General features: G+C 39.3%; 3 protein-coding genes across 7 annotated transcripts in view; 1 reads left to right on the top strand and 2 right to left on the bottom strand.

Annotated features, from left to right (window-relative positions):
• The first annotated feature begins 643 nt into the window (after positions 1–643).
• Positions 644–5,263, top strand: adal (adenosine deaminase-like). Its single transcript, XM_059335628.1, has 10 exons — positions 644–802; positions 936–1,066; positions 1,180–1,240; positions 1,319–1,406; positions 1,502–1,583; positions 1,773–1,899; positions 3,192–3,272; positions 3,357–3,495; positions 3,581–3,681; positions 4,121–5,263. The coding sequence occupies exons 1-10, from the start codon at positions 758–760 to the stop codon at positions 4,310–4,312; spliced, it is 1,047 nt and encodes a 348-aa protein (XP_059191611.1). The 5' UTR covers positions 644–757; the 3' UTR covers positions 4,313–5,263.
• On the bottom strand, positions 4,083–15,050 carry nat10 (N-acetyltransferase 10). 2 transcript variants are annotated; one of them, XM_059335626.1, is made up of 29 exons: positions 14,901–15,050; positions 14,577–14,703; positions 14,371–14,462; positions 13,494–13,665; positions 13,188–13,310; positions 13,047–13,108; positions 12,845–12,959; positions 12,082–12,189; positions 11,626–11,759; positions 11,435–11,528; positions 11,251–11,349; positions 11,028–11,164; positions 10,440–10,564; positions 9,982–10,132; positions 9,313–9,409; positions 9,078–9,194; positions 8,191–8,292; positions 8,025–8,099; positions 7,817–7,933; positions 6,988–7,121; positions 6,852–6,900; positions 6,667–6,763; positions 6,478–6,585; positions 6,227–6,399; positions 6,017–6,136; positions 5,380–5,478; positions 5,077–5,150; positions 4,883–4,963; positions 4,083–4,792 (listed from the first exon to the last, which is right to left on the bottom strand). In XM_059335626.1, exons 2-29 carry the CDS (start codon positions 14,688–14,690, stop codon positions 4,648–4,650), a joined length of 3,114 nt encoding a protein of 1,037 aa, XP_059191609.1. In that variant the 5' UTR covers positions 14,691–14,703; positions 14,901–15,050; the 3' UTR covers positions 4,083–4,647. The 2 variants fall into 2 exon arrangements, with proteins under 2 accessions (XP_059191609.1, XP_059191610.1); XM_059335627.1 differs by having other exon boundaries at positions 14,577–14,700; positions 14,901–15,045.
• Positions 15,051–15,923: 873 nt separating this feature from the next.
• The window catches only part of caprin1b (cell cycle associated protein 1b), an 83,889-nt gene continuing 73,820 nt past the window's right edge, over positions 15,924–25,992 (bottom strand). For 3 of the 4 annotated variants that reach the window (XM_059334936.1, XM_059334938.1, XM_059334939.1), the window contains 16 exons: positions 25,768–25,830; positions 25,571–25,657; positions 25,226–25,464; positions 25,043–25,125; positions 22,538–22,762; positions 22,369–22,421; positions 22,192–22,275; positions 19,438–19,611; positions 19,258–19,366; positions 19,081–19,142; positions 18,888–18,980; positions 18,003–18,149; positions 17,474–17,627; positions 17,137–17,316; positions 16,507–16,613; positions 15,924–16,396 (listed from right to left, as the gene is read on the bottom strand). In XM_059334936.1, coding sequence (XP_059190919.1) covers positions 16,310–16,396; positions 16,507–16,613; positions 17,137–17,316; positions 17,474–17,627; positions 18,003–18,149; positions 18,888–18,980; positions 19,081–19,142; positions 19,258–19,366; positions 19,438–19,611; positions 22,192–22,275; positions 22,369–22,421; positions 22,538–22,762; positions 25,043–25,125; positions 25,226–25,464; positions 25,571–25,657; positions 25,768–25,830 — 1,947 coding nt within the window. In that variant the 3' untranslated portion in view covers positions 15,924–16,309. The remainder of the gene's footprint in view (positions 16,397–16,506; positions 16,614–17,136; positions 17,317–17,473; positions 17,628–18,002; positions 18,150–18,887; positions 18,981–19,080; positions 19,143–19,257; positions 19,367–19,437; positions 19,612–22,191; positions 22,276–22,368; positions 22,422–22,537; positions 22,763–25,042; positions 25,126–25,225; positions 25,465–25,570; positions 25,658–25,767; positions 25,831–25,992) is intronic. The other variant, XM_059334937.1, reaches the window with a different exon arrangement.

Here is a 25,992-nt window from a genome sequence, read left to right as displayed (position 1 = left end):
GTTGTATGAAAATTGGTTCTGCAAAGTAACTAGATAGTTAGATCATTAGATTCATATGGTAAAGTTAAAAAGCACATTTTTTTCCCCTGACATTTTTGTAAAATGCATACAGTGACAAACAAATGTGTTCCACATGTATTATTTTTTCTCTCAAAACATTTTCAATGCAAATAATACGCGCTTTGCATATTCCACATTTCCAGTAAGTAAAACCAAATTACCCTGCCAAGAAAAAAGAACTAGCACAAACTGTGTGTGTGTTCGTGTGTGTTCGTGTGTGTGTGTGTGTGTGTGTTCTACAACGTGGTTTCTTTTGTGTAAGTTTTAGTTGCTGCAGTTCTTTTATTCAAAAGCCACTTGGAAGACTTTGCTTTTGATATTAAGTTGAACACTTTCACTTTTTTTAGAATTGGTCAAATCAAATTATATAATATTTTCAATTATAGAATTTCCTATTTCATTCAACACTCAAATTAGGGACATTGTTTTTTTATCTTATCTTAAAGAAAATGAAGAAGGGAAAAAAATAAGAGATGACATAACATTATAACATTTGTTTTCCTTCTTTAATTTAGCGGGACTGTAATGCTTTTATTTTAGCGGCAGTAGCGGAACCTTGAATCCACTACAAACAGGAGGGCGCATTTCTGTGTTGCACTCTGTGGTGCTACAGTAAAATATAGCCTGAAAACAAAGTCGAGTTGTATTACACAGAGGATCGTCCAACGGATTAGCCCAGTCTTTGTTTAAACTTCTGATGGATAATGAGGCTGATATATTTTACCGGGAGCTTCCAAAAGTGGTAAGTCACAAAAACATTGATAAATCTTTCGAAGAAAAGGACTGGTAGGAGTTTAAAGTGGGTAAATGTATGTTTTAGTTAACATTTGTGTTTGTTTGCTTCATGCTAACGTCAGCGTTTTAACCGTTACCAGGAGCTTCACGCGCACCTCAACGGCTCCGTTAGCTGTCAGACCATCGAGAAACTCATCAACAAGAAACCTCATCTCAAGATTGAACACGACATGACTGCTATCGGCAAGGGCCAGCGGAGGACACTGGATGAGTACGGATATCTTTAATTCAAATGTTGATGAGTACTAGCGACAAATAGTAAACTGACAGTGGGCCCTTGTTAAACGGGTTAATATTAAAACGACATGGTGCAAATGTCGGCAGGTGTTTTCAGGTCTTTAAGGTCATTCATCAGCTGGTGGACACGGAGGAGGACATCCTGATGGTGAGGATTGGTTATTTGATCAAAAGAGAATTAGATTTTGTTGACTTTTATCTAAACTTTTGCCTATAATCTTCCCAGGTGGCGACAGATGTTATCAGGGAGTTTGCAGCTGATGGTGTCAAATATTTAGAGCTTAGAAGTACACCAAGGGAGGAGAAAAACACAGGTAAAGATGTAATCATGGAGCCTGATGAAGACATTTAATGTCAGGTTTGTTTTATCAAATTATTAGGCTTACAAGTTCTTTTTTTTTTTTTACAGGGTTGACAAAAAAGAGATATGTTGAAACTGTCATCAAAGCCATCCAACAGTGTAAATGTGAGGGACTGGATATTGATGTGAGGTAGGCATAGTATAGGGACTTTCTCTCTCACTCCCTCATGGTGTGTAACTCTTTTTGTAACACTGTGTTGGACACACTCCCAGCACATCACTTGCTTGTGATAAAACCACCAAAACCCTGCTTATTATTATACAATGATGATTCAGTATCTTGAGTGCATGGTTCTGAATGTGCCCATTCATCCTGAAGGTTTCTGGTGGCGATTGACCGCAGAAATGGGACTGAAGTTGCAATGGAGACGGTGAAGCTTGCTGAAGAGTTCATGCTGTCCTCTGATGGTTTGGTGGTAGGACTCGACCTTAGTGGAGATCCAACGGTCAGTCAAACATACTCTATAATTTTGCTCGAATTATTATGCATCTTTAGAGTTCGATCACTCTCTATAGACCAATATGTCAATGTCACAGCTACCTCACTGGCAGTTGCGTGCACAGACTGGTGGCAAAAAACTCAGAGGAAAACAGTTGCGATCTATAAAAACAATAAGGAAACAGATGAGTTTCAGGGGTATAGATGTCTTGCTGCGACAGAGACGTTTATGGTTGCACGCCATTAAACAGACGGACTGGACTGCTGAATTAAACCACTCAAACTTTGGCAGTTGAATGCTATTTTGGGTCCTTTACCACCCTGACAGTGAATACAGGAAATCTTACAGCATTGTTAAGGGTTAGCTTACTCATGTAAGATCATAGTCATTTGATAATAAAACAAGAAAATAATCAGGAAAAACATATGGACTATTTATATTATTGGACAACTATACTGCTCACACTGCTGGGACCAGCAGCCAACTGTCACTTTTTTGCCACCAGTTCAGCTCCGCCCACAAAATACATCATTATTGTTGGTAAACGGTAAATTGGTCTATAGCATGTTGATTTTTGTCAAAAATTGTATGATTTTAAAATGCCCAAAATTAATAGAAATGGGTTTATTATAGTCTGATGAAACATATTAGACCATAATATGGCCAGAAATGACAGAAAAACACCATATTATGGGATGTCCAAAAATGACCCCTCTCAAAAAAGTCATACTATAGTTTGTTGATTTTTGTCAAAAATTGCACAATTCTAAAAATGCCAAAAATAGCAGAAGAAACACCTTTGCTTTAGCTAACTGACACTTTCTGCCACCAGTTAGGGTCTGCCCACAAAACAGGTCTTTTGGCTGAGGTTTTCTGGTGAAAGCTGTGACTTTTCCAGCAATTTTTTTTTATGTGCTAAGAAAAGCTGTCACTCCACATATGACTGTTTCTTCTTGTTACAACTGGTGGGGGTAATTCTCAAACAGATGGAAAAATTATAGTTTTACTCCTAATATTAGTCATAATCAGAGTTGAAACACCTACTAGTTTGGTACCAATTAGACAAGCGGGAACATGAAAGTACTTCTTACAAGTCATGGCATATTCTGAAAGTTTCCTATACATTAATGATGGTAGTATAATGGAAGTTTAAAGCATCAAAAGCAAAATAAAACAAAACTGTTTCCATCCTGCTTGCTGCGTTACAATTTGCTCAGGTTTTCTTGTAATAACTGTGATCCTGGTATGGTGTATTAATGGTCTAAAAAAAAAAATTATGTCAATGTTTTCATTTCAAGGTTGGCCATGGAAAAGACCTACTGCCTGCTCTACAGAAGGCCAAGAACTGTGGACTCAAGTTGTCCCTGCACCTCTCAGAAGTATGACCAGAATATTTTCAATATCCTGGTTTTCTCTCATCACATTATATAAGTAATCTCACATTACAATAAAAACTGTTGCAGGTACCATCCCAGCTGAAGGAGTCAGATCTGCTGTTGAATCTTCCTCCAGACAGGATCGGTCACGGTACCTTCTTGCATCCTGAAATGGGTGGATCTCAAAGTCTTGTTGACAAAGTGGTGACAAACAACATACCACTGGGTAAGAATGAGATGAGATTGCCATTTTTCAGTGGTGTGAACAATATGACTTGGTTATTGATTTTTCAACTTTCTTTTTCTTGCAGAGCTTTGCCTTACATCAAACGTAAAGGGACAAACTGTACCGTGTTACTCTAAACATCATTTTAAGTATTGGTACGAGATGGGACATCCAAGTGTGATTTGTGTAAGTTTCCTCTCTTTGCACCTCAGATGATCAGGGTTTTCAAACATCTAGTTTCAGTACTGGTGCGAAATGATTGATAAATTTGTAACATGTTTTTCACCTGAAAACCCTTTCATTTAATTTGATTTAGGGAAAACAAATATGACCACTATGACAATGTTGCGACTGCTTTCGACAGACTATACTATGGCAAGGGTTTTTTTTTTCTTTAAATTTTGGACATACTTTAGTATGTTTTTTTAATTTTTGCACCAAATACACTAGCATTATCCATGGCATTTCTATATTACTTATATCCTTACTATATTTGTACTTTTTTTATTTTTTATTAAACATTCAGTTTTCCCTTACCTGGTACTCCACTATCAAAACTTTGAGAACCCATGATGACAAAATCATAATTCACAATGAATGATCTTTATTCTTTGTCACATTACAGACCGATGATAAGGGAGTCTTCAGTACAGATTTGTCTCAGGAATATCAGCTTGCAGCGTCCACCTTTGGTCTCAGTCGTGAAGCGGTATGGAAACTCTCCCAGCAGGCCATAGACTGTATCTTCGCACCAGACACCATGAAACAGCAGCTCAAACAGAAGTGGACTGCTATCCAGCCTCAGTTGTTCAAGTGATCCGCTCAGTGGAACCTAAAACCATCATATACCTCAAATTTCCTTTTTTAAAAAACAACCTTTTCTACTACCTTTAACAAATATTTGTAGAAATCTTCACAACTAAAAGGGAAAGCTAAAATGTGAATAGGGATAGGTCTGGTTTGAAAATAAAATAACTAAAGTAAATACTTGTTGAGTACAACAACTGTGTTATTTTCTGCTGATATACAGTGTCTGTGCAGGCGTTTCAACAGATAAAAAATAAATTTCAACGTATATTCAGTCTTTTGGGTGCTCATGTTCATGCTGCTTTGGGTCCAAACAGTGTCCTGTCAATGCAGCACAGGCGACGTTCACGCTCTTTTTCCAAATTTGCCGTGTTTGTCCTTGCCTTTCTTGAACTTGCTGTGCTGCGTTTCCTTCTTTTTTAGTTTTCCATGCTCAGGAGCCCCATTACTTGTTTTGGCGTTTCCCCCATCCAACTTCCTCTTCTTGTCACTGTTTGGAGTACGACATAGTTACAAACATTTTTCACATACAGCAACCAAACAACCATACTTTAGTCAAAGATCTTGAATGTCACTGCACCTCTTGATGCTGATGACAGCCGTGTTTCCTGCTTTCTTCAACACCTGGTCCCATTCGTCATCATTTCCACGAATCTTGTACCTGATAATACAAAAGGAAGTCATTACAACTACAGTAGAAATGGTTCTGTATAGTTTTTTAGTTCAAAATTCTGTACACAAATAAGAACATCCCCGCCCAAACCTGTGACTTACTCTTCCAAGTCCATGTCCTTTACTTTCTCTACATCCTGCTTGTGTTTCTCCTCAAACTCCTTAGCTGCTTCATTCTGTTAGAAACATTCATTGTTTCAACATTTTGTCAAACATGTGTTTTATGTTTTCAGTTAATTGTTAGGTCTATAAAATGTCACAATTGTAATAAAGAAAAAGACTGTTTTTACCAAGGAACAAATGGTGATTGAACTGCTCCAGAAAATACTTCATAAAATATTTACAATTATAGAAAGACAAAAACAGCAAATGTTTTGTATTTTTGCTTGATAAATGATCACTTACCAGATCATCCTGAAGGCTTCCAGCTGTCGGCTCCATCGAAACATCTTTACTGCTTGCCATCTCTGCCTCAATAGCTTTTTCTTGGATGTTGGTGAAGACCTGGGATAGTAAACACATTAAAAATATTAATGTTGTTGCAATAGTTAAAAAGGATCATACTGCCCACCAGCAGTCCCAGCTGACATACTGTCTTTCAGAGGCTGTAGCCGGCTCAGTATTAGGGATGCAGTGGAAGACCATTGTTTCATTCCAAAAAATGCATCGGTACCAACCATGTCATGATACCTTTAAAAAAAAAAATGTGGACATCCCAAAGTAGCTAAATACAAAGGTAACAAAGTAAATAAATACCACAGAATATAATTTGGCCCATTTTAAGGCGTTTTAAAATTTGACAATTTTTGACAAAGATCAACAAGCTAGAAAAAAGAATAGAGCACAGTTCTTGTGCTGCAGAGGTTGCTTCTGAAACCTCAACACGGTAGTGAGGTTAAAAATGTGTATAACTGGATATTATTATGCAAGTGCAGTGGTTTGAAATGTTTCAAAGGCATCCCAGCTGGATACAAAATGTAAAACGCATTTGAAGAATAACAAGTAGCCTTTCATCATGTACTGACTTCATGAGTGAACTTACTTGCACAAATTTCCTGATCAGACGGTTGAACAGGCCCATGAGCTGCGAGCTGGGGAGTTCAAGTTCCTTTTCTAGCTGATCGACTGATTTGTGCTGTAATCCTATACCCAGCAGCAATGCCTAAAACGAAGAGAGACAATCGGCAGTGATCAAAATAAAACTGTATTTATATTAAAGGAACAACAGACTGTAACCGGTGTGGAAACTTACACACTGAGCAACTGAGAGAGAGACGGCACCGAGCTGCTTGAGGAAAAACACGCGAGCCACTGTCGGGATCAGGTCCATGATGAGGTGGTAGTCCACCATGCTCCTCGAATACAATTCCAGACGTTTGAGGTCATAAGGGCTGAAAAGGGACGCCAGCTCGGAGCTGCTGAGAGCTGTTAAAGGTCAAAGAAAAGTCAGATGAGGTCTGTGAGACGCAGAGGAAATCTTATCAGGTTAAATGGAAGTCTTACTGCTCGTCTCCTCTTTGGAGTTCTTGTTCTGCAAGATGCTGAGTGAAAGGCTTGGTTGGAAGCGGCTGAACTGGTAGGAGAGGAGAGACAGGAATCGCCTGCGAAAGTCTGAGGAAAACATAAACTGTTCAGTCGGACTACAAAACATGTAAATCAACCAGCAAAGCAGGAAAAGTCGTGATTGTTCACCTTTCCAGAAGGCTGTCAGCCACTGGCTCTGCTGTGGGGCTTCATCTGTGTTCAGCTCCTTCAGCATCACACAGGAGTGCTCTCCTGTCAGGTCATTCTAGAGACAACCACACAGACAAATAATTACAGCATGCAACAACAAAGCAATGTACAGAAACAAAGTACAACATATTTTTTACACTTACAGGGGTTTGTCTTAAGTAGACTGGAGTGTAACCTGCTTTTCTCCAGAACCTGTCAGGTTGAGAAAAAAGGTTTTTTTAAACTTTCTTCAAAAATATTATGCCTCCCTTCCTTTTCTGCATATTCAAAGAAACTCACTTGAGCAGCTGTGTAGTAAGGCCATAGGAAACTCCTAGATAGTCCAGTCTCTCAGCTCTTCTCTCACTCAGCTTCAGCAGCAGAGGAGGGAGCTCCTTCCGTGGAGTTATGACCTCCTCCAGCAGACTGACGGCCTGAACAAGAGACAACAACAAGCTACTGCTGTCACAGAAGTGTGCATTTAATCTCTCACCTATAAAATATGTCTTTAATCTAGTTACACTCAACTGATGTGTTTTTAACCCATAAGAACCCAGACCAGTTATCCTTAAAGGAAAAATTATGGGGTTACACAACAGAACAAGTGGACCACATAGAACACAGTAATGACTACCCCTAAATGTCAAAGATCTGTGATGTGACATAAACGTTACATTGGGCGTTTATGGTATTTATGTTTATGATATTACTTATTTTAAAATAAAAAAACTAGACACATTTTCTGCTCACAGAAACAAAATTTGCCTTTTTCTTTGCATCTCCACAACATATATCAAAATTGTAACATTAATAGTGCTGTTTAACAACAAATTATTTGTCAGATTTGTTTTAAAGTAGCAAAATAAGAATAAATCAATAATAAATAAAAACAAATAACTATTTGCCTTTTTTTGTTTGCATCTCCATAACATAAACCAACATTGTGACTTTAATTTGCTCAGGAAATATGGTCAGAACAAGTTAAATGCAATAGGATTGCATTGAAGGGCACCCTATTAACGGATTAGAATTGTTAAATGGGTTGAAACAAAGTGTTTGTTACACGGGTGTCACCATGGGTTCTTATGGGTTAAAATAGATGAATCAATGAATCATGGAATTGTGTTACCTCACTACTGACGGAGGTGATCTCATTGTGATTTAAGTGTGAGCTCTCATCCATGGTGGGAAACTTGCCCTCATAGTACATCTGCAGCAGTTGGAGAGCTCTGGAGCCGTAGCCCATCTAGTGGACAGGTTAAAAAAAAACAGTTACATACAGTACATCCAGATGAATAAAAACTGGGGCACACACTGAGGCCTGTGCAAACCCTCACCCCTTGGTAGTCTGGGTTGACAGCTATCCGCACCACTCTGCCTCCAGAGAGGCTGCCAAACTCTGGGTCTTGGAACTACAAAGTAAAGAGCAGAGGATTTTATGTTTGGGTCTGTGAAAACGTGAGTGGTTATAATTTTGTCATAAGCTCTGTAAGCAGTATGTACCTGTTCAGACACAGTCCAGGGGATGAGGTCACTAGAGGCTTTCTTTCCTCTGGACAGACTGTTTAGGATGGACTGCCGAGATATTTCTCCCTCCAGACAAACCTAATATACCGGAGAGAAACATTATAGTATGACATAAAACATTTTTTAAAAAGTCATAGTATAGTATGGCATTAAAAAAGTACAATATCCTGACATGACATTCAAAATTTAAAAAAAATTTAAGTATATTATAGAATAATTTTTGGGATAAAAAAGTCACTATAGTAGGTCATTGAAAAATCTTTCAAGAAATGTAAAGTATGTCATGTTTTAGTATAAAAAAGGGCCATAGTATAGAATGTCACACATAATAATAAAATGTCATATTATAGTAAATAATAAATAAATAATTATAAAAATGTATGTATCTAAATATGAATAAAAAAAATGTCATACCATTAAAAAATACATTTCATAAAAGGAAATAAGGAAAACTAGGACTTATATTTAAAGTTTCATGAGTTTTGGGGTATGTTCAGGCAGTGAAAAATGCGATCATTTGGGAAGAAGAAAAAAATAAAAAATAAAAAATAATAATCATTCGAAATACAATGCTCGGGCCCTCATAAAATAAATGTTACGGTAGGTAATTTAAAATTATAAAAATGCCATAGAATAGTATGTCATACAAGAATTCCATTAAAAATGTCAGTATAGTGCATTATATAATAAAATAAAAAATGTCATGATAGTATGACATGACAAAATCATCATTAAAATGTAATTGTTTAGCATTTTCATATTCATAAAAATGTAGAGTATACTGAAGCGTTTGCTTTCAAATGCATGTAATGGCTGTTAATCTTTTCAAACAAACATTTAATGAGGCGCCTGAAGTGTCTTACCTGCACCACAGCGAGGACCTCGGGGAGTGAGTTCTGTGTGGGAGGAACAGGCGGCAGGAGGCAGAAGAGATGATGGGCCGGAGCATCGGACAACATCTGCAGGTCGTTTGGTGAATTCTGGAGCCCAAGAAAACGTTTGAGTCAGCGATTAAACACAAGAGTGAAAACACTGTGTGTAGGACATTATGCTCCTTAAGGAAAAGCAAGTTATGTTATAACAAACTCATAATATCACCTTGTAGTGCGATGCCACGTAGAGGGCCATCAACCTCTGCAGGAAAGCCTCTGATGCTTTGTGGTAACAGAACAGTGTGTCTCTGTTCACATAATATCTGCACAGTGGGTTAAGGACAAACAGAAGAAACTACACATGCTTTTACTTTAGATTTTGTCGGAATTAAAACAATTTTTATTGTATACATGTTATATTTTGTCCTTTTATTGTAACTTTGACTTGCACTATTTTCTGTCTTTGATTCACTTTTGTTTTTGCTTGTGTGTTTACTTTGTGTTCCTGGCATTTATATGAAAATAAAGAACTTGAGAAAAAGTGTCACTCTCAGAAATCAGGCAAGACGCATTTAGAAACATGGTTGACTTCACTCTGACTGGTATACAGTACTGGTATAAACTTCTATATCTTTAGATTTTGGATTGTTGGTTGCAGTGTTTTCTCTAGGATTTTTTTCAGCAGCAGGGGAAAAGAGTTATTTGTCCCCTGGATGGTGTGTGTGTGTAAATATCAATCAGCAATTTAGAAAGTATAAAAAATTACGCTGCAAAACAAAAAGTCAAATTTTAAAATAAACGAATATAATGGAAACCCATTGGTTGGTCAAAAAAAAACAATCAGAATATGTTATCCGGGAGCAACCTAACGTCCTTTAAAGAGATTTAAGGATACAGGTCACATGTCTGTGGAAGTGGGCAGCCAGAAATCAGCCGGGGAATGTTCAGACAGTCCAGACAGAGCAGATCATTCAGCCACTTCTCTACAGCGTCCCCTGGAGCGTATCGGATTGACTCGTGAAGAGACACCTCATGGAGCGAGCGAGCTGTGGACGATAAACAGCAGTCAATCTTCACCCCTCAATCTATCTAAAAGGAGCGGGGCCAGTTTGTTTCCAGACCCAATGCTATGTGTAGAGGCAAACCCAGCTACATTAAGTCCAGTCATTGGCAGAGTCTGGGTCACAACCCACACATGCTCTGCAAAAATTTGCAGAATTTCTTCCATAGTGCAATCTATGATGCCAGAGGTCAGCACAGCCTTTGTCTGACAGCAGACCCTCGCCAACAAGCTTCCCTCTGGTCTGGCTACTGTGTTACACTGAACACACAGTAATACAGAAAGATGTTTACCTGCTGCCAGCCTCTCTGTGTTGGTGGCTCTGTTCTCTGCGGACATTCTCTGCTGACTGTCTGCACTCTGCTGCCTCAACTGCTGAATCAGTTTGAGTGACAGAGAGCGCCCTGTGCCTTCATATCTGCACAGAGAAAGAAAAACAGTGGTCAGGAACAGCAAATAGCTAGAGCTGGAGCAGAAATGATGAAGCGATGCAGCGATTGACAGAAATAACTATTTGATGATAACTGATTAATATTATCACTGGTTGTTGCTTCTCAAGGGTGAACATTTGCCATTTTCTGTGTCTTCTTTTATACTAAATAGAATGTGTTTGGGTTATGGACTACTGGTCGCACACACTAAGTTTTTTAAATATGTAAATTTACTGTAGACTTACTTTTTTCCTGAATTTACACCAAACTATTATCCAAAAACCATATTGAAAACAATCCTTCCTTGCAGCTCTACAAATAATACTCATTATTGCTGCTTCCACTTCACTGGTCATTAAATCCATATTATTCAAAATAGATTCTCAGTAATGTGGCTGTAAAGTAGTGCAGTATTTGATTATGTAAATATCTTTCGGCCCTATAACCGACCCGTTGATTGTTGAAGCCATGAACACCAGATAAGGCCCCAGCAGGTTTTTAACCAGAGGAAGAGGGATGGCAGCTGCCTCATCAATGACCAGCAGTTCAGCCTGGCCCAGCTTCACCGCATCAGCTGGGTGGATGTACTGTTGGTCACACGAACAAGGATGTCAGATATCAATAATTCAATTACTATTTTGAATAACAGGAAATGGTGAGGAGAGGAGTTTACCTGAATTGTCTGCCGGTGCTCTTTAAAGATGTTCACTCGCACCACAGCTTTGTTGAAATCTGGATTCAAAGACTGGATGATTTCATAGTCAAGATGCTCCTACAAAGGCAGAAGAGGAATATGAAGTGGCATGTAACAACAAGATCATAATGTCTCTCATACAGGAGATTCTCATGTAGCCTACCTGATACTGCAGCGAATCGAAACCTTTGAAGATGAATTCAAACATGGTATGGAGGTTGTCCGGACTCGGTGAGGTCACAAAGATATTGGAGTAGCTGTACAGAAAGTTAGACGATTCTTAGCAAAACTTAAGGGCCATTTAATAAATAAAACTGGTATAGTTTGTTTGATGTTAAAGCTAATTATCTGTACCCAAAAGCCACAGCTCCGGCGACGGCCAGCCCCAGTGCTGCAGACTTGCCTCGACCTCGGGCAGCAGTCAGAGCCACGGTGCTCCTTAGAGTCTTCTCTGAGATCGCCTCAATGAACTTCAGCACTCCTTTAGCCTAGAGGACAATAGATACCAGGAAACTTCACATTCATTATAACTAATATAAATGAATAAACATGCAGACAAGTGCGTCGCAAGTGGTCTTCTGTATCATTCCTGTAATGTTATGATGCAATGTCTGCTGTTTTAGCCACGTGCTAACAGCACATTTATTGGCATATAGAGTGAAAAAGTGAGATCCAATCACGAGTGGTCATTTAAGATGCATTCTAATGCCAGGTGTGTGAACTGATGTACTTAAAGTTGTCCACTTGTTGAGGTTTTATTGGTGCATTCATTAATAGTTATACTAGGTTTAAAGTGTAAGGTGTCCTGACCTGGTCCATGGTCCTGCAGCAGTCCACCAACACACCCACGGGCTGAGTGTCCTGAAGAGACTCCTTCAGATCCTTTAGCTCCTGTTCTCGTGGAGACAAACCATCCTCCTGATGGGGAAAAGACAACTGGTCAGAAATCAGGAAGCTCATAGCAAACAAGTAAACATCTTTATTTATGTAGCACTTCAAAAAAATATTCACAAGGTACTTTATGGAACAGAGAGAGAAGAGACATAAAAGGCAATAAAAACAGTGTACAAACCGCAAAATATTAACTTATACAATCAAGAAAACACAGAAAATAATAAGTGTAGAGATGCTTTTGCTCAAAAAAGGGCTGCGGTATAATGTGTGATCTACATTGAAACAAGTGGTGTGTTGTGATTTTCCTTTTATTGGTGTGAATCTCCATTTTTCATAAATTTTAAAGGTGCAAGTCACGATTATATTCTTCTTCTCAAAAACTTTGATAAGAAGAAAATTGTCCTTAATAAATACTATTAAATAACTATTTTTTTGTAAACTGTTTGGATAATGAAATGCCAAAAAAATCACTATGTCCTAGAGCCCAATGAGACTTCTTCAAATTGCACGTTTTGTCCAAAAGTCCAAAACCCAATGATATCTACTTCTACAGAAGAAAATCATCAAATTAGGGCTGCTTGATAATTGACTGAAACAAATAATAGGTTGCTGGAGATTTATTTTTCCGTTATCAGCTTATAAATAAGACGACTAATCATTTCTACTTTAATGTAGTCACCTGAGTCTTTGGGGGAACTGGCTTGATGTTTGCCATGTGGCTGGAGATTGGCAGGATGTTGAGTTGGTCGTCGATGACAACACAGTTTTTGCAGGATGCGAGCGACAGAATGAATCTAGAAACGGGTACAAAGTGAATAAAAAATTGTCAAACTTTTGCCTACAAATGCTATAAATTCAATGAAAGCCAGAGGAGCCCTTACCTCTCATTGAACCTTCCGACCACATCCTGATGAGCCTCAGTGCGGTATCGAGAGTGCACGTCCTGAATAAAGACCAGTCACAATGATCAAGCCAAGCAAAGAGTCTGACATGTGTTTAGATGGAACAAGTTATAGACTTACCATGGTCATGGTGTACAGCTGCTTCAGAGAGTTCATTGTCCTGAGCAGAATCACCACTATACCACCTCCTTCTACAGTCTCAACAGTTCTTGCTAACAGATTGGGAGTGAGAGCTTCAAAATCCTATGTGACACAGAAAACAAAAGCTCTTAAGTGTCAAGTATATTTGCTCCTACAATACTTTAGTCTACATCAGTGGTTCACAACCTTTTTTGGATTGTGACACACTAAATTCAAACATTTTTTTATACACTCTAATACATGTTGAGAGCCACTGGTCTACAGCCAAATAACTAACTAACTCACCTGCAGGACGCACATGCCGTACGTGTTTCCCAGGATCTTGTGTGTCTCGTTGTAGTAACAGTATCGGATGTTGGTTGCAGCGATGAAGAGTTCAAATGGGTCGTCCTGATTCAGATTCAGCGTGCCAGTTTTTATCTTCTTCTGCAGCTGTCTCATGCGCTTCTTTCGGTTGCTGTTCAACAAAATCACCCAAAAACACCCTTCTCCTTTATAATACATCCTACTGAGACCATGGAATTCACATTTGTTACATGGCACTGAGGCCTTTATTTAAAACACAATGCCTGCAGTGTATCCGAGTCCTAAAGTACTGTAAAAAGCACATTGTGGGCTTTATCTGCAATGTAACACATATATGGGGATATAATCTAAATGCAGGGCATTGCTGCAAATGCATTTAATGGCATTAAGGGGGGAATAGATTCAAATGTAATAAGATGTATTGTTTCTGTTCTTTTGTCCTGCAGTGGGACTTAGTAAGGCAGAATTTAGTTTCAGTTGAAAATATTTGACAAGTGTGTAATTAGATGTGCACGAGCACACACAGTATGTATAATCAGTTAAAAGGATATACAAAACCTTTAATATTACATTTCTTAAAAGTGAATTTAATTTTATGATGTACTGTAATGTTTTTGTGTAAAAAAAAGATTAGCCTGATGCCAACTGCAAGGGACATGAATAATAAATGTAATTTTTGAGAAACAAATCTTTGAAATAGATTTCTTGCATCCCAATTGTGTAATACTACTACTACTACTACTACTACTAATAATAATAATGAAATTAATAGAAAGTTTAATTTTTAATATTAAGACCTTTTTTCAGGGTCTCAGGTGGCAAACAACTACAGATGAGGTGTGAGGAGTCCACTCACCTGCTGAACCCCAGGTCTTTCTTGTAGCACCACAGTACAGAGGGTCGAGCTCTGACTGTCGCTTTAGACAGCATGTGGTGCAGGATGACAACCTGGATCAGAGGCAGAGTTAACACGTTTTACTTCAAACGTAAAGACAGTTGTATAAAAAACCTTGTATATGAAATTGACAGATTTGCCTGAGAGAACAAGGAGGGAAAGAGTACCTGATCTCTCCCACGATCTCCCACCACCACAAATATGCTCCGATGCTGCAGAGCGACTCCATTCTCGATCTGGACGCGGATCCGGTTGTCTACCTTCTTGCGGACTGTCGCCATCGTCTTACTGCTGCTGAGAGAAGTCAGAAAAGACAAAGAAGCAAATCTCAGATATACAGTTACACACACAAGAGGAAGGGTTGACTGGAGCTAACTTGCAGTCAAAACAAATGAGAGTTAAAGGCAGCAGGGTATCTAAAATCTGCCACAGCGCGATCAAGAAAGACAGAAATAAAAGCTTCGTTTCAGACACTCGACATATGCAGTTACCTTCTGTTTCACACAAACTGGTTGTTGTTTAATCTTCACGCAGTTCTAACAAGTCGAGGCTAAATTTACATGCCAGCCATCATGCTGTTGATAAACTCACGTGGAGACATCCGTTCATGGAGGACCCCGTGTGACGTCAACACTGCGCGACGGTCTCCGAGAAAATGTGCACATTGGTTTGCATTTTGATCTGTTGATTTTTTTTATTTTAAGTAAAAAACGTTTTTTCTGATGTAGCAGTTTCTTTTCTTTTGTTAAATGAAATACTCATATTAAAATCAAATATATTAATTTTTTTTCATTAGCATGAGTGATTTTTAATCACTAAATCACTTTTTCACCTACTTTGTGACTCTTGAGCTGCAACAAAATTTCCCAAATCTTATCTAAAAGGGCAGTTTTTGTTCCCGAATTTGGCTTCAACTATCTTGATCATTTCTGAAGCAAGACTGTCAAAAATGTAAATATATTATAATGAACACATTAAAATGTTGTTTTGGTTTTAGTATGATGTGAGTCAGTCAAATGTTTTTGGGTTTGAACTGATCAGATGGTCAACGAAGCAGTTTCTTCAACCAGTTTCCAGAAAATTGTGTGGGCTTTTACGCTTTTTAGTTTGTAAAGTAAAGTTGGATAAACAGTAATTGTAGTTAAGTAATACGAAAGTTTTGATTTTAATAACTCACTCTGGTATAACAATTTAAATTCTTAAATATTCATAAATTCAGTGTCATGTCAGTAGCTGTTTTGTGATCAACCACACGGTGGCGCTGTATCACAGACATCTGAAAACAAAGGAAATAAATGAAACTTTGAAGGCCAACAATTACCCTGAACTCAAAGTAAATTTTCCACTGCAGAATTTAATGGTTGACACATGTTCACTGACTCATGCCTTTACTGAATAGCAAAAAACTGAGGCTGAAGCATTGGTATGCAACACAACTTTATTGAAACTCTTGAAGCAACATCAATTTACAAACAAGGAAACGGGAGCTCATTGGACAAAAAAAAAAAAAAAAAAAAAAACACTTTTTAGAACCAAAATGACAGAAAGGAACTGAGAAGGGGAATAAACTCCCAAGGGTTGGACCAGCAGTGGCAGGTGCATTTTTTTTATACAAAAAATAACTTATGAAATCTTTCAAGTTTACAGGAATATTGTAACACATGGCTTGTGTAAATCGATGATTGGATTTACAGCTCAGCCTGTGTTCCAGACTTTATATGATTTAGTCTTTTCCAAATATCAAAGCAGGCATTACTTTGATTTAAGAGACAAGGAAAATTACCACTAATGAAGAACAAAAATAAAGAGAACATGAGTGAGCTGGGGCAAATGCATTCTTGAATTTTGAATTTTCAGTGTGGTGCAAGTTAGTCAGTCACAGTCATTTTGAAAGGCCTTTTCAGGATCGTATTGCCTGAGTGTTGCCTCTTGACACTCCTCTGGGTCCCTGACCAGTTCCGCGCTTGTAATTTGGTTGGTATCCATCCTTAAGCAACAGAGGGATAAAAATTAAGACACATTTTATAAACAACTCCAACAGACAGCAAAGGTAACAAACAAAGCCAGCGGTCTGAGGTCTGAATGCTTCTTACTTACCCTCTGATAATTCCCGTTTGAGTAATCCCGAGGTGTGTTGAACTGAGTCTGTCCATAACCAGAGTTTGGAGTGTTGGCAAAAGGAGGGCGATAACCATCATAACCACCTGAAAAAAGGGGGATTTTAAACTAAAAATTCTTCAAGATTTACAAAAAAAAAGCTCAGCCCCATTATGCATGCACAAGTCACACAGCAATCTTACAAAGTCAAGCTGAGCAACATTTCCACGAAAAACCCTAAAAACTACTCTGAAAAAAGAGTCAGAATGCCTTAAAACCGAACTTAAGGCAACAGCAGCATAAGGTTAAACGCAAAGAGGAATTAAAATCACTTCTCATTCCTCATTTTTAAGAGCTCTGCAATATATTTATTGTTCAATAAACCTTACAATAATAATCAGATTGGTAATTCCACTATATTTAGCAAAACACTAAGTATAACATGTAATTTTCCATTATCCATTAAAATTACAAACTATAAAATGTCATTAAAAATACTGACAAAACAACTTTCTCTGTCATCATTTGGCCAGATGCTGGTACATAGGTGACAATCAGCACGAGAAGTGTAATTAAAGAAAATCAATTATATTATAATGATTATATTATGGCTGTAGGTTGTGAGCTCACCTCTGAATCCGTTTGATGAGCCTCTGTAGCCGTTGATCATGCCCCTGGCATTACGAGGTCCACCGCGAGACATGCCTCTGCTGTTGTAGAAGGACTGACCCTGCCGGACGAACCCTGGGCCCTGCTGGGGAGGCTGCTGATGGCCCCCTGACTGGTCTTGGGAATGGAAGGCACCAACTACTAAATAACACAGAGTTGGGGGCCCCCACATTGATCCCTAATTAATCTCCAGCAAAGTTAAACACACAGTATTTGCATAAAAATGAGTCTAGCAGGAAGTCAAATTTGACAAAATCAATTAAGTAAATAGTGAAAGAAATACTGAAAATCTGCCCACCAGACTGCAGTTGTTCTGACTGCATCTCCGTCTGCTCCACCGGATGCTGCGGCTGGCTGCTGAAGGCTTGGTTGTAGCTATTCTGGTATTGGCTGGCCTGGTTCAAAGCCTCTGTCTCATTGGCTGGCGGGACTGGGGCATTGAGGTTGAACACCTGAAGGGAGAACAAGAGCCACATTGTGGTGAAGCCAGAACCAGACGAAAGGTCACAGGCTCATTAGGAGCAAAGTCCATTACTCATTATTTCCTGGATATAACCGCTCCAACAGATCTGTAAAACCACAATATGATGAGGGGGCACTTAAGGATTCCATGAGCAATTCTAAATGGAAGTCATTAATGATTTTCTTTGTTGATTCCACTGGCGGTAACGCACAAAGTCCTGCAAAGACCTCTTTTATCTGCATGACAAGCCAGATTTTCCTGCCTCTGAGTTAACTTAAATAATAAATGCTTTTAAAGGAAGGTATTATTTGATAACATGGGCCATTCTTCAGGAAGTTTAACTGGTTCTTTACAAGGGCCTTACTGTCTGCATTGACTGGAATGGTGCTGCGTTGACATTAATGCCACTGCTGTGAGGAGCTTTGGAAACAGGCTGGAAAACTTGTGTTTGAGAGGCAGGTGGGAGGGCTGTAGAGGGTGGAGGCTGCTCTGACGACAACGACATGGAGGTCTGTTGGAGAGGAGAAACAAAGTTCAGAAGGTCGAAACATTTTTTCAATGTCATTTGTTATTTGAGTGCAGGTTTCAAAATTCAAATTCCAAATTATTTACATTTTCTTGGCAGCATCAAAAGATGAGATGGCATTATGGTGTATGCTGATAACTGAGGTCATGTCCTTGGTATTTTCCTGGCTATTTGAATTCCGCAACCTACACTTAATTACTTACACAAATTGGGCATTTTGCAGACTTCACAATACTAAACTTGAGTACGTTTGGTCCATAAACACAGGACTGGGGCTGGGTCATTGTATCCCTGCTTAGACCTGTGCTTGTTTTGAGGTTTATATGTTTTTAGCCTTTTAAATGTAAAACAGATCAAGTCTTAAAGTGGAGTCTGTTATTCTAACTGAAGAAAAATGAGCAAATATGTCCGCCCTTCCTGCCAACTGTCTATTCAATTCATGGTCATGCACGGGACAGGAGAAAGGCCATGGATGTATAAGAGAAAGGCAGTTAAAGCAAGTTGGACAGTAAATTGGGCACATGCTAATGTTCTGAAGGTGTGCTGACAGGAGGGATGTAATTGTTTGGGTGTTAAGTTCAAATATCTACAATCTCTCAGCAGAATCGCTCACTCCAACTTTAAATTAGAAAGCTGTCCTGAATTATATCAGGTAATATCTGTTCACATACACAGTAATATGTTCCTCACAAAGGTACTCTTTCCCACAGCAGTGTGGTTTACCTGGATGGGGTCGATGCTTTCTGTTGGGGGTCGGGGATCTGGCGTGTGTGAGGTCTGATACATGGGGGGCGGAGTTGGGGAGACGATAGGAACCTGAAAGAAGAGAGAGTAAAAGTGAAACATGTTCTTTTGTTTAAAATGTCTTCAGCGTGGCTCCAGAATCAGTGTTGTCTGTTCGAACTTGATTACTCACTTGTGTGGGCTCAGGTTGGACAGGAACAGTGTTGGGTTGCGATAGCCGGGACTCTGGGTGAACTAAGAAGATTTGAGCATTGCACCTTAGTAAACCAGAAAAGTCATTTAAAGCATTCATGCGTCATTTTTACACAACACAAGACATTAGAACGGCCTCTCTCTTTGACATACGTACCTGGAGGACACACCATCTGTGGTAAGTCCATGTTCTGAGCGGGTTTCATTGGCTGCGCTGAGACAATGGCTGGATCGATGGGCTGTCCGTCAAACTCCAGCATAGAATCCTAAGAATAGAGTGATGAGTGCTGTGCTTAATATCTACAGTAAACATTTGTTCTTAGAACAAAATACCCACCTGCATGAAGTTGTACGTTCCCTGCATCTGTGCCATTAAGTCCTGCACCACCTGCTTCCTGACCAGGGGGTCAGTAGGTGGCACAGGAGACGCTAAGCTCAAGGGGTGGGTCTCCAGGGCTACAGGTGAAGCCGCAGGCTGCATGGGTGGCTGCTGCTGCATGGCACTGACTGCCTGAGAGTGGAAGACAGACAGAACAGGCAAATAAGAAACATACAGGAGAAAGAATAATGAAACCTGGTATACTACTTTGAGAGGCTACCTGTGGGTTTATATTATCGTGGTTTGTAAATGGAAACACTACAGCTCTAAGTTAAACGTACCTTCAACATTCCAGTGTAGACATTTATTCAATTTCTTTGTTTATTTTATGTGTTCGTTAATCAGTGATTAACACGCTGACTAGTGTGACAGAGGCAACATAGGTCATGGTTACTTTTCAATGTGACTTTTGTGATCCGATGCACCAGATCTGAACTCAGCTGTGTCTGCAAACTCTGCATCCCTGCGTCCACACTCAATGCACTTCAATGCAACGTGCCTGATAGAACAGTGATCACGTATATTCCCTTGCAATAGGCGCATCCAAAATGGCACTTGGTACAAGAGGGAGCCTTCTTCTGTTTGACACACTTTGTTGAGGAACCATGTGATTAACGCTGCAATTGCAGTCAAGTTTAGTTCACTGTGGCATTGGACCCCAGTGCTATACATCAGCTGGCCTGAAAAATAAAATGCAGCAGCTGACACCATGTCACTGTGTTAATCCCTCGCGCCTCCTGTGGTGATTGGTGAGGGAAAAATAGACACATGTGACCTCACCACCCAGGGTTGAGCTGTTGTGAGATGCATTTTCCTGAATCTCTGAAGATGATGCAAGGCCTACGTTTGATAGTGTCCACATGCTGTCCACACCTCACGGAGATCCAAACTCAATATGAGCCAAGGCACTCAGCATGTGGTTCGATCAGATCCAAGTGAGAGCGAGAGCAAAATGACTTGCCAGTTGGATGCTAAAAGTTGCATTGAAAAGACGAGCATAATCACAGCCATAGTTTGAACAAAAACTGGATCAGTCAAGGCAAATCACACGCTGCAGTCACAAGGAATCACCCCATCACAGGATGGTGCTCAGACATCTGACTGTGTGCCCTCATGGAGAAAGAGCCTGTACCCACTGTACAATGCCTATAAAAACAATTCACCATTCTGTGAAGGAACTTTCAATGTTTTATTCTTCCCCAATTTTGAATCATCAATCAAGTAATCATCATTGACAATGCAGAACACGAATGCACTTCATGTTGAGTGACCACAACTATAAGGTAAAAAACTAGAGCCTCACAGATAAATGCCTCCACCACCCAGCCAAGTTGCAGTTTAAATCTACATTAGTCCAGACTCATGTATAAAGCCACAACAGTAGACAATGCTTTAAATATGGATGTTGGTGCAAGGAAGCTACAAATTCTAAAATGTTGATGTTTCACACACACCTTCAACCCAGCAGCAGAGAAGATAAATCACCAAAGTTTAGTGTCGCCAATACAGTATCTGACTAAGTGTGAAATATGGCCACAATCACCCTTCTGTTTCTGAGTTATTGCATTGTCGGAAAAGTGTCTTTGCAGGACATAACGACAACACATTGAAGTTGACCTTTGATATTTGGGTTACAAAATGTCATCACTTCATGAATGTAAAATGCATAATGCAATTTTAATTGCATGCAGCAGGAACCTGGGCCGAGCATAAACCTAGGTTAAGTGAACCGCATGTTGTATAGAACAGGAAGAACTATGTGGCTGCATCCATCACAACAATCGTTTGCATGTCTGCCAATTTGAGTGTCAGTAACATTGAAATACCGGCCAAATGGATAAGCCATGTGACAAAATCTTTCTAGTCTGAATCTGATAAACACTTTCTTGTCTTCATCTTTCGACTGTCATTATCAAATGCCAAAGGAAAAAACAACAAAAAACAAGCGTGCGATAGTGTCATACGTTGCACTGAAAATTCTAATCTGGACATCCCATAACTAGTTTGAACATGACAGAAGAAAATGCATGACAATAGCAGTACTCAACTCAGCAACATATTGCTTATATGAGCAACCGCCATTCACAGAACGGTATTTAGTTATTTAATGAAACATTTTCTGATTTTTGTGGCTGCACAGAACAAAAAAATATTCATCATCCTCCAAATATTTGCTGAAAAACAAACACACTCAGGATACAAATTCCAAAAAGTTTGAAATAAAATATTCTTTACTCATTTACAAATTCTGCCCTCTAATGCCTGATTAGGTCCATCCTCATCAAGTCATTACAGGGCCTACAAGGCATGCAAAAGTTTTGACATCCCTATCATTTTTAATGATGATTAATAAATGTGATTGTTATACAAGGATATACTTCCGACATTGTTGAATCTGTAACATGGATTATGCTCCAGCCAGCTAAAACCAGATTTATGGATATTATAATATGGAATTATTCATTGCCAGTATGTTTAAATCTGTTTTTATGTCTTTTACAGAATGATACCCAACAGAATTTTATTGTACATTGTACAATGGCAATAAAGAATGTTGAATCTTGAATTTTCCTCTTGAAATGGAGGTAACTGTAGGCCAGATTGCTTAAGGCTGCAACAAATGTGAGAATTAAACAATAAAGAAAATAATCAGCATCATTAGAGAAAAAAAGGACAATCCAACCCCAGAAAAACAATGTCCCTGCAGCTTACCTCTGTTTCTGTGGTCCACTCATCCCCCTGCTCTTTCTCACTGCCACTGTATGTGCCGTCTGGAATGAACTGTCTGTTTATAAACTGGAGGCGGGGGAAAAAAGCAGACATCAGCATAATGCTAAAAAATAATATAATCAGCCCCAAGACTTCACTGGAAAGGAGAATTAATCTCACCTCTGTTGTTTCCACCGCAATGGGTTCTGTGAACTCCTCAATTATTTCAGTTTCTATAAAGAGAAAATCTATTTAGAAAATGCAGAGCCGGTTTCTTTATGACTTCATTACATTACCATTTTAAAAATAATGAATTTAATGTAGCATGACTTTAGAGAGTGGTCAGGACCTGGATCAACAGTCTGCTCTTCTGCTTCTGACGATTCAGCTACTGCGGCTGCGGCCGCCACTGCCACTGCTGCTGAGGCCGTCTCTTCTTCCTCTTCCTCCTCCTCTTCTTCTTCCTCCTCCTCTTCCTCCTCCTCCTCCTCACACACTCCGTTATGGTGAGACGGTACCCGGTCAAAGTACCCACTCAGCAGGACCTGGTCCAAAATGTCTCTCAGTGCCTTGTCTAGCAGAGGAAAACACACAGTAAGCAATTTATTGGAAAGTCATGTTGCACAAGTGGAAACAATCAAACCGTTATTTTGTTAGCTTTGAATTATAAACCCATTGATCAGGGTGGAGTGATGTTGAACATATTTCACAACTCAATGTGCAAAATAGATTTTACTCTCTGAAGTGCAGGTGCACTGCTTAAAAAGTTCTAGTAACAATCAAAGAAGCAACAATTAAGAAAGCAAAATAGAAATCTTCAACTATTTTGATGATTGATTAAATGTTTAAAGTAATTTTTGAAGCAAAAATAAACATTTGATGCTTTCAGTTTCTCAATTGTAAAATGTCTTCTTGGTCTTACACTACACTAACATCACCTTCTGCTTTACAATGTTGTCATAAGCTTTTGTCGCCGTTCCCTGATATTTCATAGACCAAACAATCACTCAACTTGAAAGAAATTATAGATTAATCAGTAATGGAAGTATGTTTGCATTTATTGATTGATTGATTTTGATTTTTTCTGCAGCTTTTTCTGCAGTTCTTGCATCATCGTGATTACATGTTAGTATAAACAACTCTGCCTGCCGTATTATCAAAACATAACCTCAACTGGTGCGTTTTCTGTGCTACTCACATGTAAATATTTGTATTTGTAGTCCTAAATGATGACTAATGGCCAACATAACTAGGTCAGCAAGGTGAAAGAAAAGTGAGCTGAATTAGGCCACAAGATCATTTTAAGTTCAGCTAGGCAGACTGTGCACACTGCAGCAATATTTGGTCCGAAACTCATGCATGACACACAACAACTTTCAATATCCACTTTAAAGCCCTGAAGACTTTTGTTTCAAATCTACATGTTTACTTAGAAAATGTGCCATCTACAACTAAATAAGCAACAATCAAGGTTCAGGAAAGCATCTGTTGGTAATATTTTCCACACAAAAATTTAATCAAGACAGTGTGGGTATGGCTTGATCTAATTTACAGTGATCTGACAACAAAAGCAAGGAAACCCAACTGTTCAAACAAAATGTGAATATTTCATGTGAAAGAACTGAAAATTTAAATTGTCTTGAAGGTAGTTTCTACAATTCAATAGTCAACTGATAAACTAAATACTATGGTCACATCAACATTCAATCATGATTTTAAAAACCCAAGGCCTGATAGAAGCTGAATTGTTAACTGCTTCGATAAGAAAATGTAACAATCATGACTTGCAATTTACTAGAAAAGAAGCCTTTAAGCTAGCTCAGGCATTTCCACATTTGGCTCTTCAGGCAGAGCAAGTCAGTGTTATTTCCTTTATTGCCTCGTGCCTTGGGCTAAGAGGTCTGCTACTGCCAGAATAAATATGACCCTGAGTGACCGAGTGAGACCTCCTCTCTGAGGTGAAAGGGTTGGCTGGTGTCATTACAATGAACTGGGTCACCAGTATCCTAATGTGGCTCCAGAGATCCAACCAGTGGAACCACAGGCAACAGGGCCACTGGCACCCTGCCCTGTTGCTGAGTCAGGATAAGCCCACAGCGCTCAGCCCCCAAGCAGAATGCAGCAATGCGAGTCCTGAGGCCAGATCGCTGAGAATGCAATACGCCAATATCCCCAAGCCCCGATTATTCACATCACAGCACTGCACACATGCTGCATTAACAAAATACAATGCACATGCTACATTAACATATTAAGATCTGTTAATAGCCTGCAGTAACCTATAACAGGAAGGTTTGGTTTAGAGCATTTAACAAACGTATCTACCTCGCCTCGGGATTACTCAAACGTATGTGACAAATTGCTTATGGATAGCTCCAACCGAATAAAAAGCTTGATGATGACTGCTGTGTCACCAACCATCTGATAAAATGTCCTGCCAACAATTTTCACAGCCAGCTGGGTATCTAAATAAAAACAGTTTGACTTCAAAATTGAATTCCCTTTTAGATCAACTCAATGTTGCTATAAATTACAGTATTATCAACTAATACTTATTTTTAACATGATTAAATCTGAGTTATTTTCACTTTAACTTGATTAACTGGCCTATAAAATGTCAGGCTCTACGACACTGGTGATGCTCATTTTCTGACATAAAATGAGCATCACCAGCGTCGTAGAGCCTAAGTTAATTTCTTCAAACCGCTAGGGGCCAAAAGATATTCAGTTTACAAATATAGATGACAGTAGGAACTGGTGCTGTATCTCTATTTTCCTTCTTTCTGAATTTTTTTTGTTGATGTGCCTGTCTGCTTGCAAGCATTCATAGGCTCCAAGTTAAAACTTCACTTACATGTGGTTCCAACCACAGCCTTGTCTCTGCCTTCCATCAGGTCCCAGAGGTGCACAGATGCTTCTTCATACTGGTCAACCAACCTGCAAGTGTAGAGATATGTTGAATGGATCCCTTGTGAACAACAAAAATTGAAGTCTTTTGCATCTCATCTTCATCCAGATATCAGTGGCTCAGACATACCTGACGTTTTGGTCACGGTCTGGTCCCACTAACTTGTAGAACTCATCAAAAGCGGCAAGATCTGCATCTGTCAGCAGCGGTGAGCCGCCGACCCCCTGCTTCAGGTCCTGCCGCACAGTGTCCTCTCCCAGCCGGTCCAGGAGAAACTGCAGCTCCAGAACCGTCTTGAGCCTCCGCTGCTCTGCCTCCTCCCGCTGCAGCTGCTCCCGCCGTGCAGACTTTTTCACGACCTTCTGGATCTAAAGATAAAATACATGAGCCACATAAAGTCAAGTTTCTGCAGGTAGGGTGGACACAACTCTGAGGGAAGATTTTACAAAAAGAAAAAAAAACAGTCATCCTTACATCTTGTCCCAATGTGATGAATGTCTTTTGCAACTCTCGTCCAAATTCTAAGTTATTCACAATTTCCTGGAATTTGGCGAGGGCCTCCTAAAAAGACAAAGGAAAAGGAGGCATTTCACACATTGCTAGGTTCTTTGTAAGAATTACAAGATTAGTTGTGCTTATGTACAAAATGATGAAGGCTTCAGTGCACCCACCAGCTGGTCCTGATTGAGACGCTCCCCTTTATCCTTCCTGACTTGGTAGTCATCCAGTTTACTCTGTAATAAAAAAGCCAAAATACAGCAGTTCTAAATGTTAGCAATTCTTGGCAGTGCTTTCGCTCTTAGGGACTTCAGCTATGGACTGCGCCGGAGAGGGACACCTGGCACGGCTCATACTTAGAGACATATCTGCATGTTGTTATCAGGAATGATGTGGAA

Source organism: Centropristis striata, chromosome 6 (assembly GCF_030273125.1).
Source record: "Centropristis striata isolate RG_2023a ecotype Rhode Island chromosome 6, C.striata_1.0, whole genome shotgun sequence".
NCBI lineage: Eukaryota > Metazoa > Chordata > Actinopteri > Perciformes > Serranidae > Centropristis > Centropristis striata.
This window is presented reverse-complemented; position numbering and strand designations above follow the sequence as displayed.

What these genes read in the sequence shown, in the direction of transcription:
- adal (XM_059335628.1), top strand. Translation starts at nt 758, where the DNA reads ATGGATAATGAGGCTGATATATTTTACCGGGAGCTTCCAAAAGTG. An exon ending in GGACTGGATATTGATGTGAG is followed by an intron (nt 1,584 to 1,772) that starts GTAGGCATAGTA and finishes TTCATCCTGAAG; the next exon opens with GTTTCTGGTGGCGATTGACC. An exon ending in ACCTTAGTGGAGATCCAACG is followed by an intron (nt 1,900 to 3,191) that starts GTCAGTCAAACA and finishes TTTCATTTCAAG; the next exon opens with GTTGGCCATGGAAAAGACCT.
- nat10 (XM_059335626.1), bottom strand. Translation starts at nt 14,690, where the DNA reads ATGGCGACAGTCCGCAAGAAGGTAGACAACCGGATCCGCGTCCAGATC. An exon ending in AAAGACCTGGGGTTCAGCAG is followed by an intron (nt 13,666 to 14,370) that starts GTGAGTGGACTC and finishes TTTGTTGAACAG; the next exon opens with CAACCGAAAGAAGCGCATGA. An exon ending in TGATCAGGAAATTTGTGCAA is followed by an intron (nt 5,479 to 6,016) that starts GTAAGTTCACTC and finishes TTACTATCCCAG; the next exon opens with GTCTTCACCAACATCCAAGA.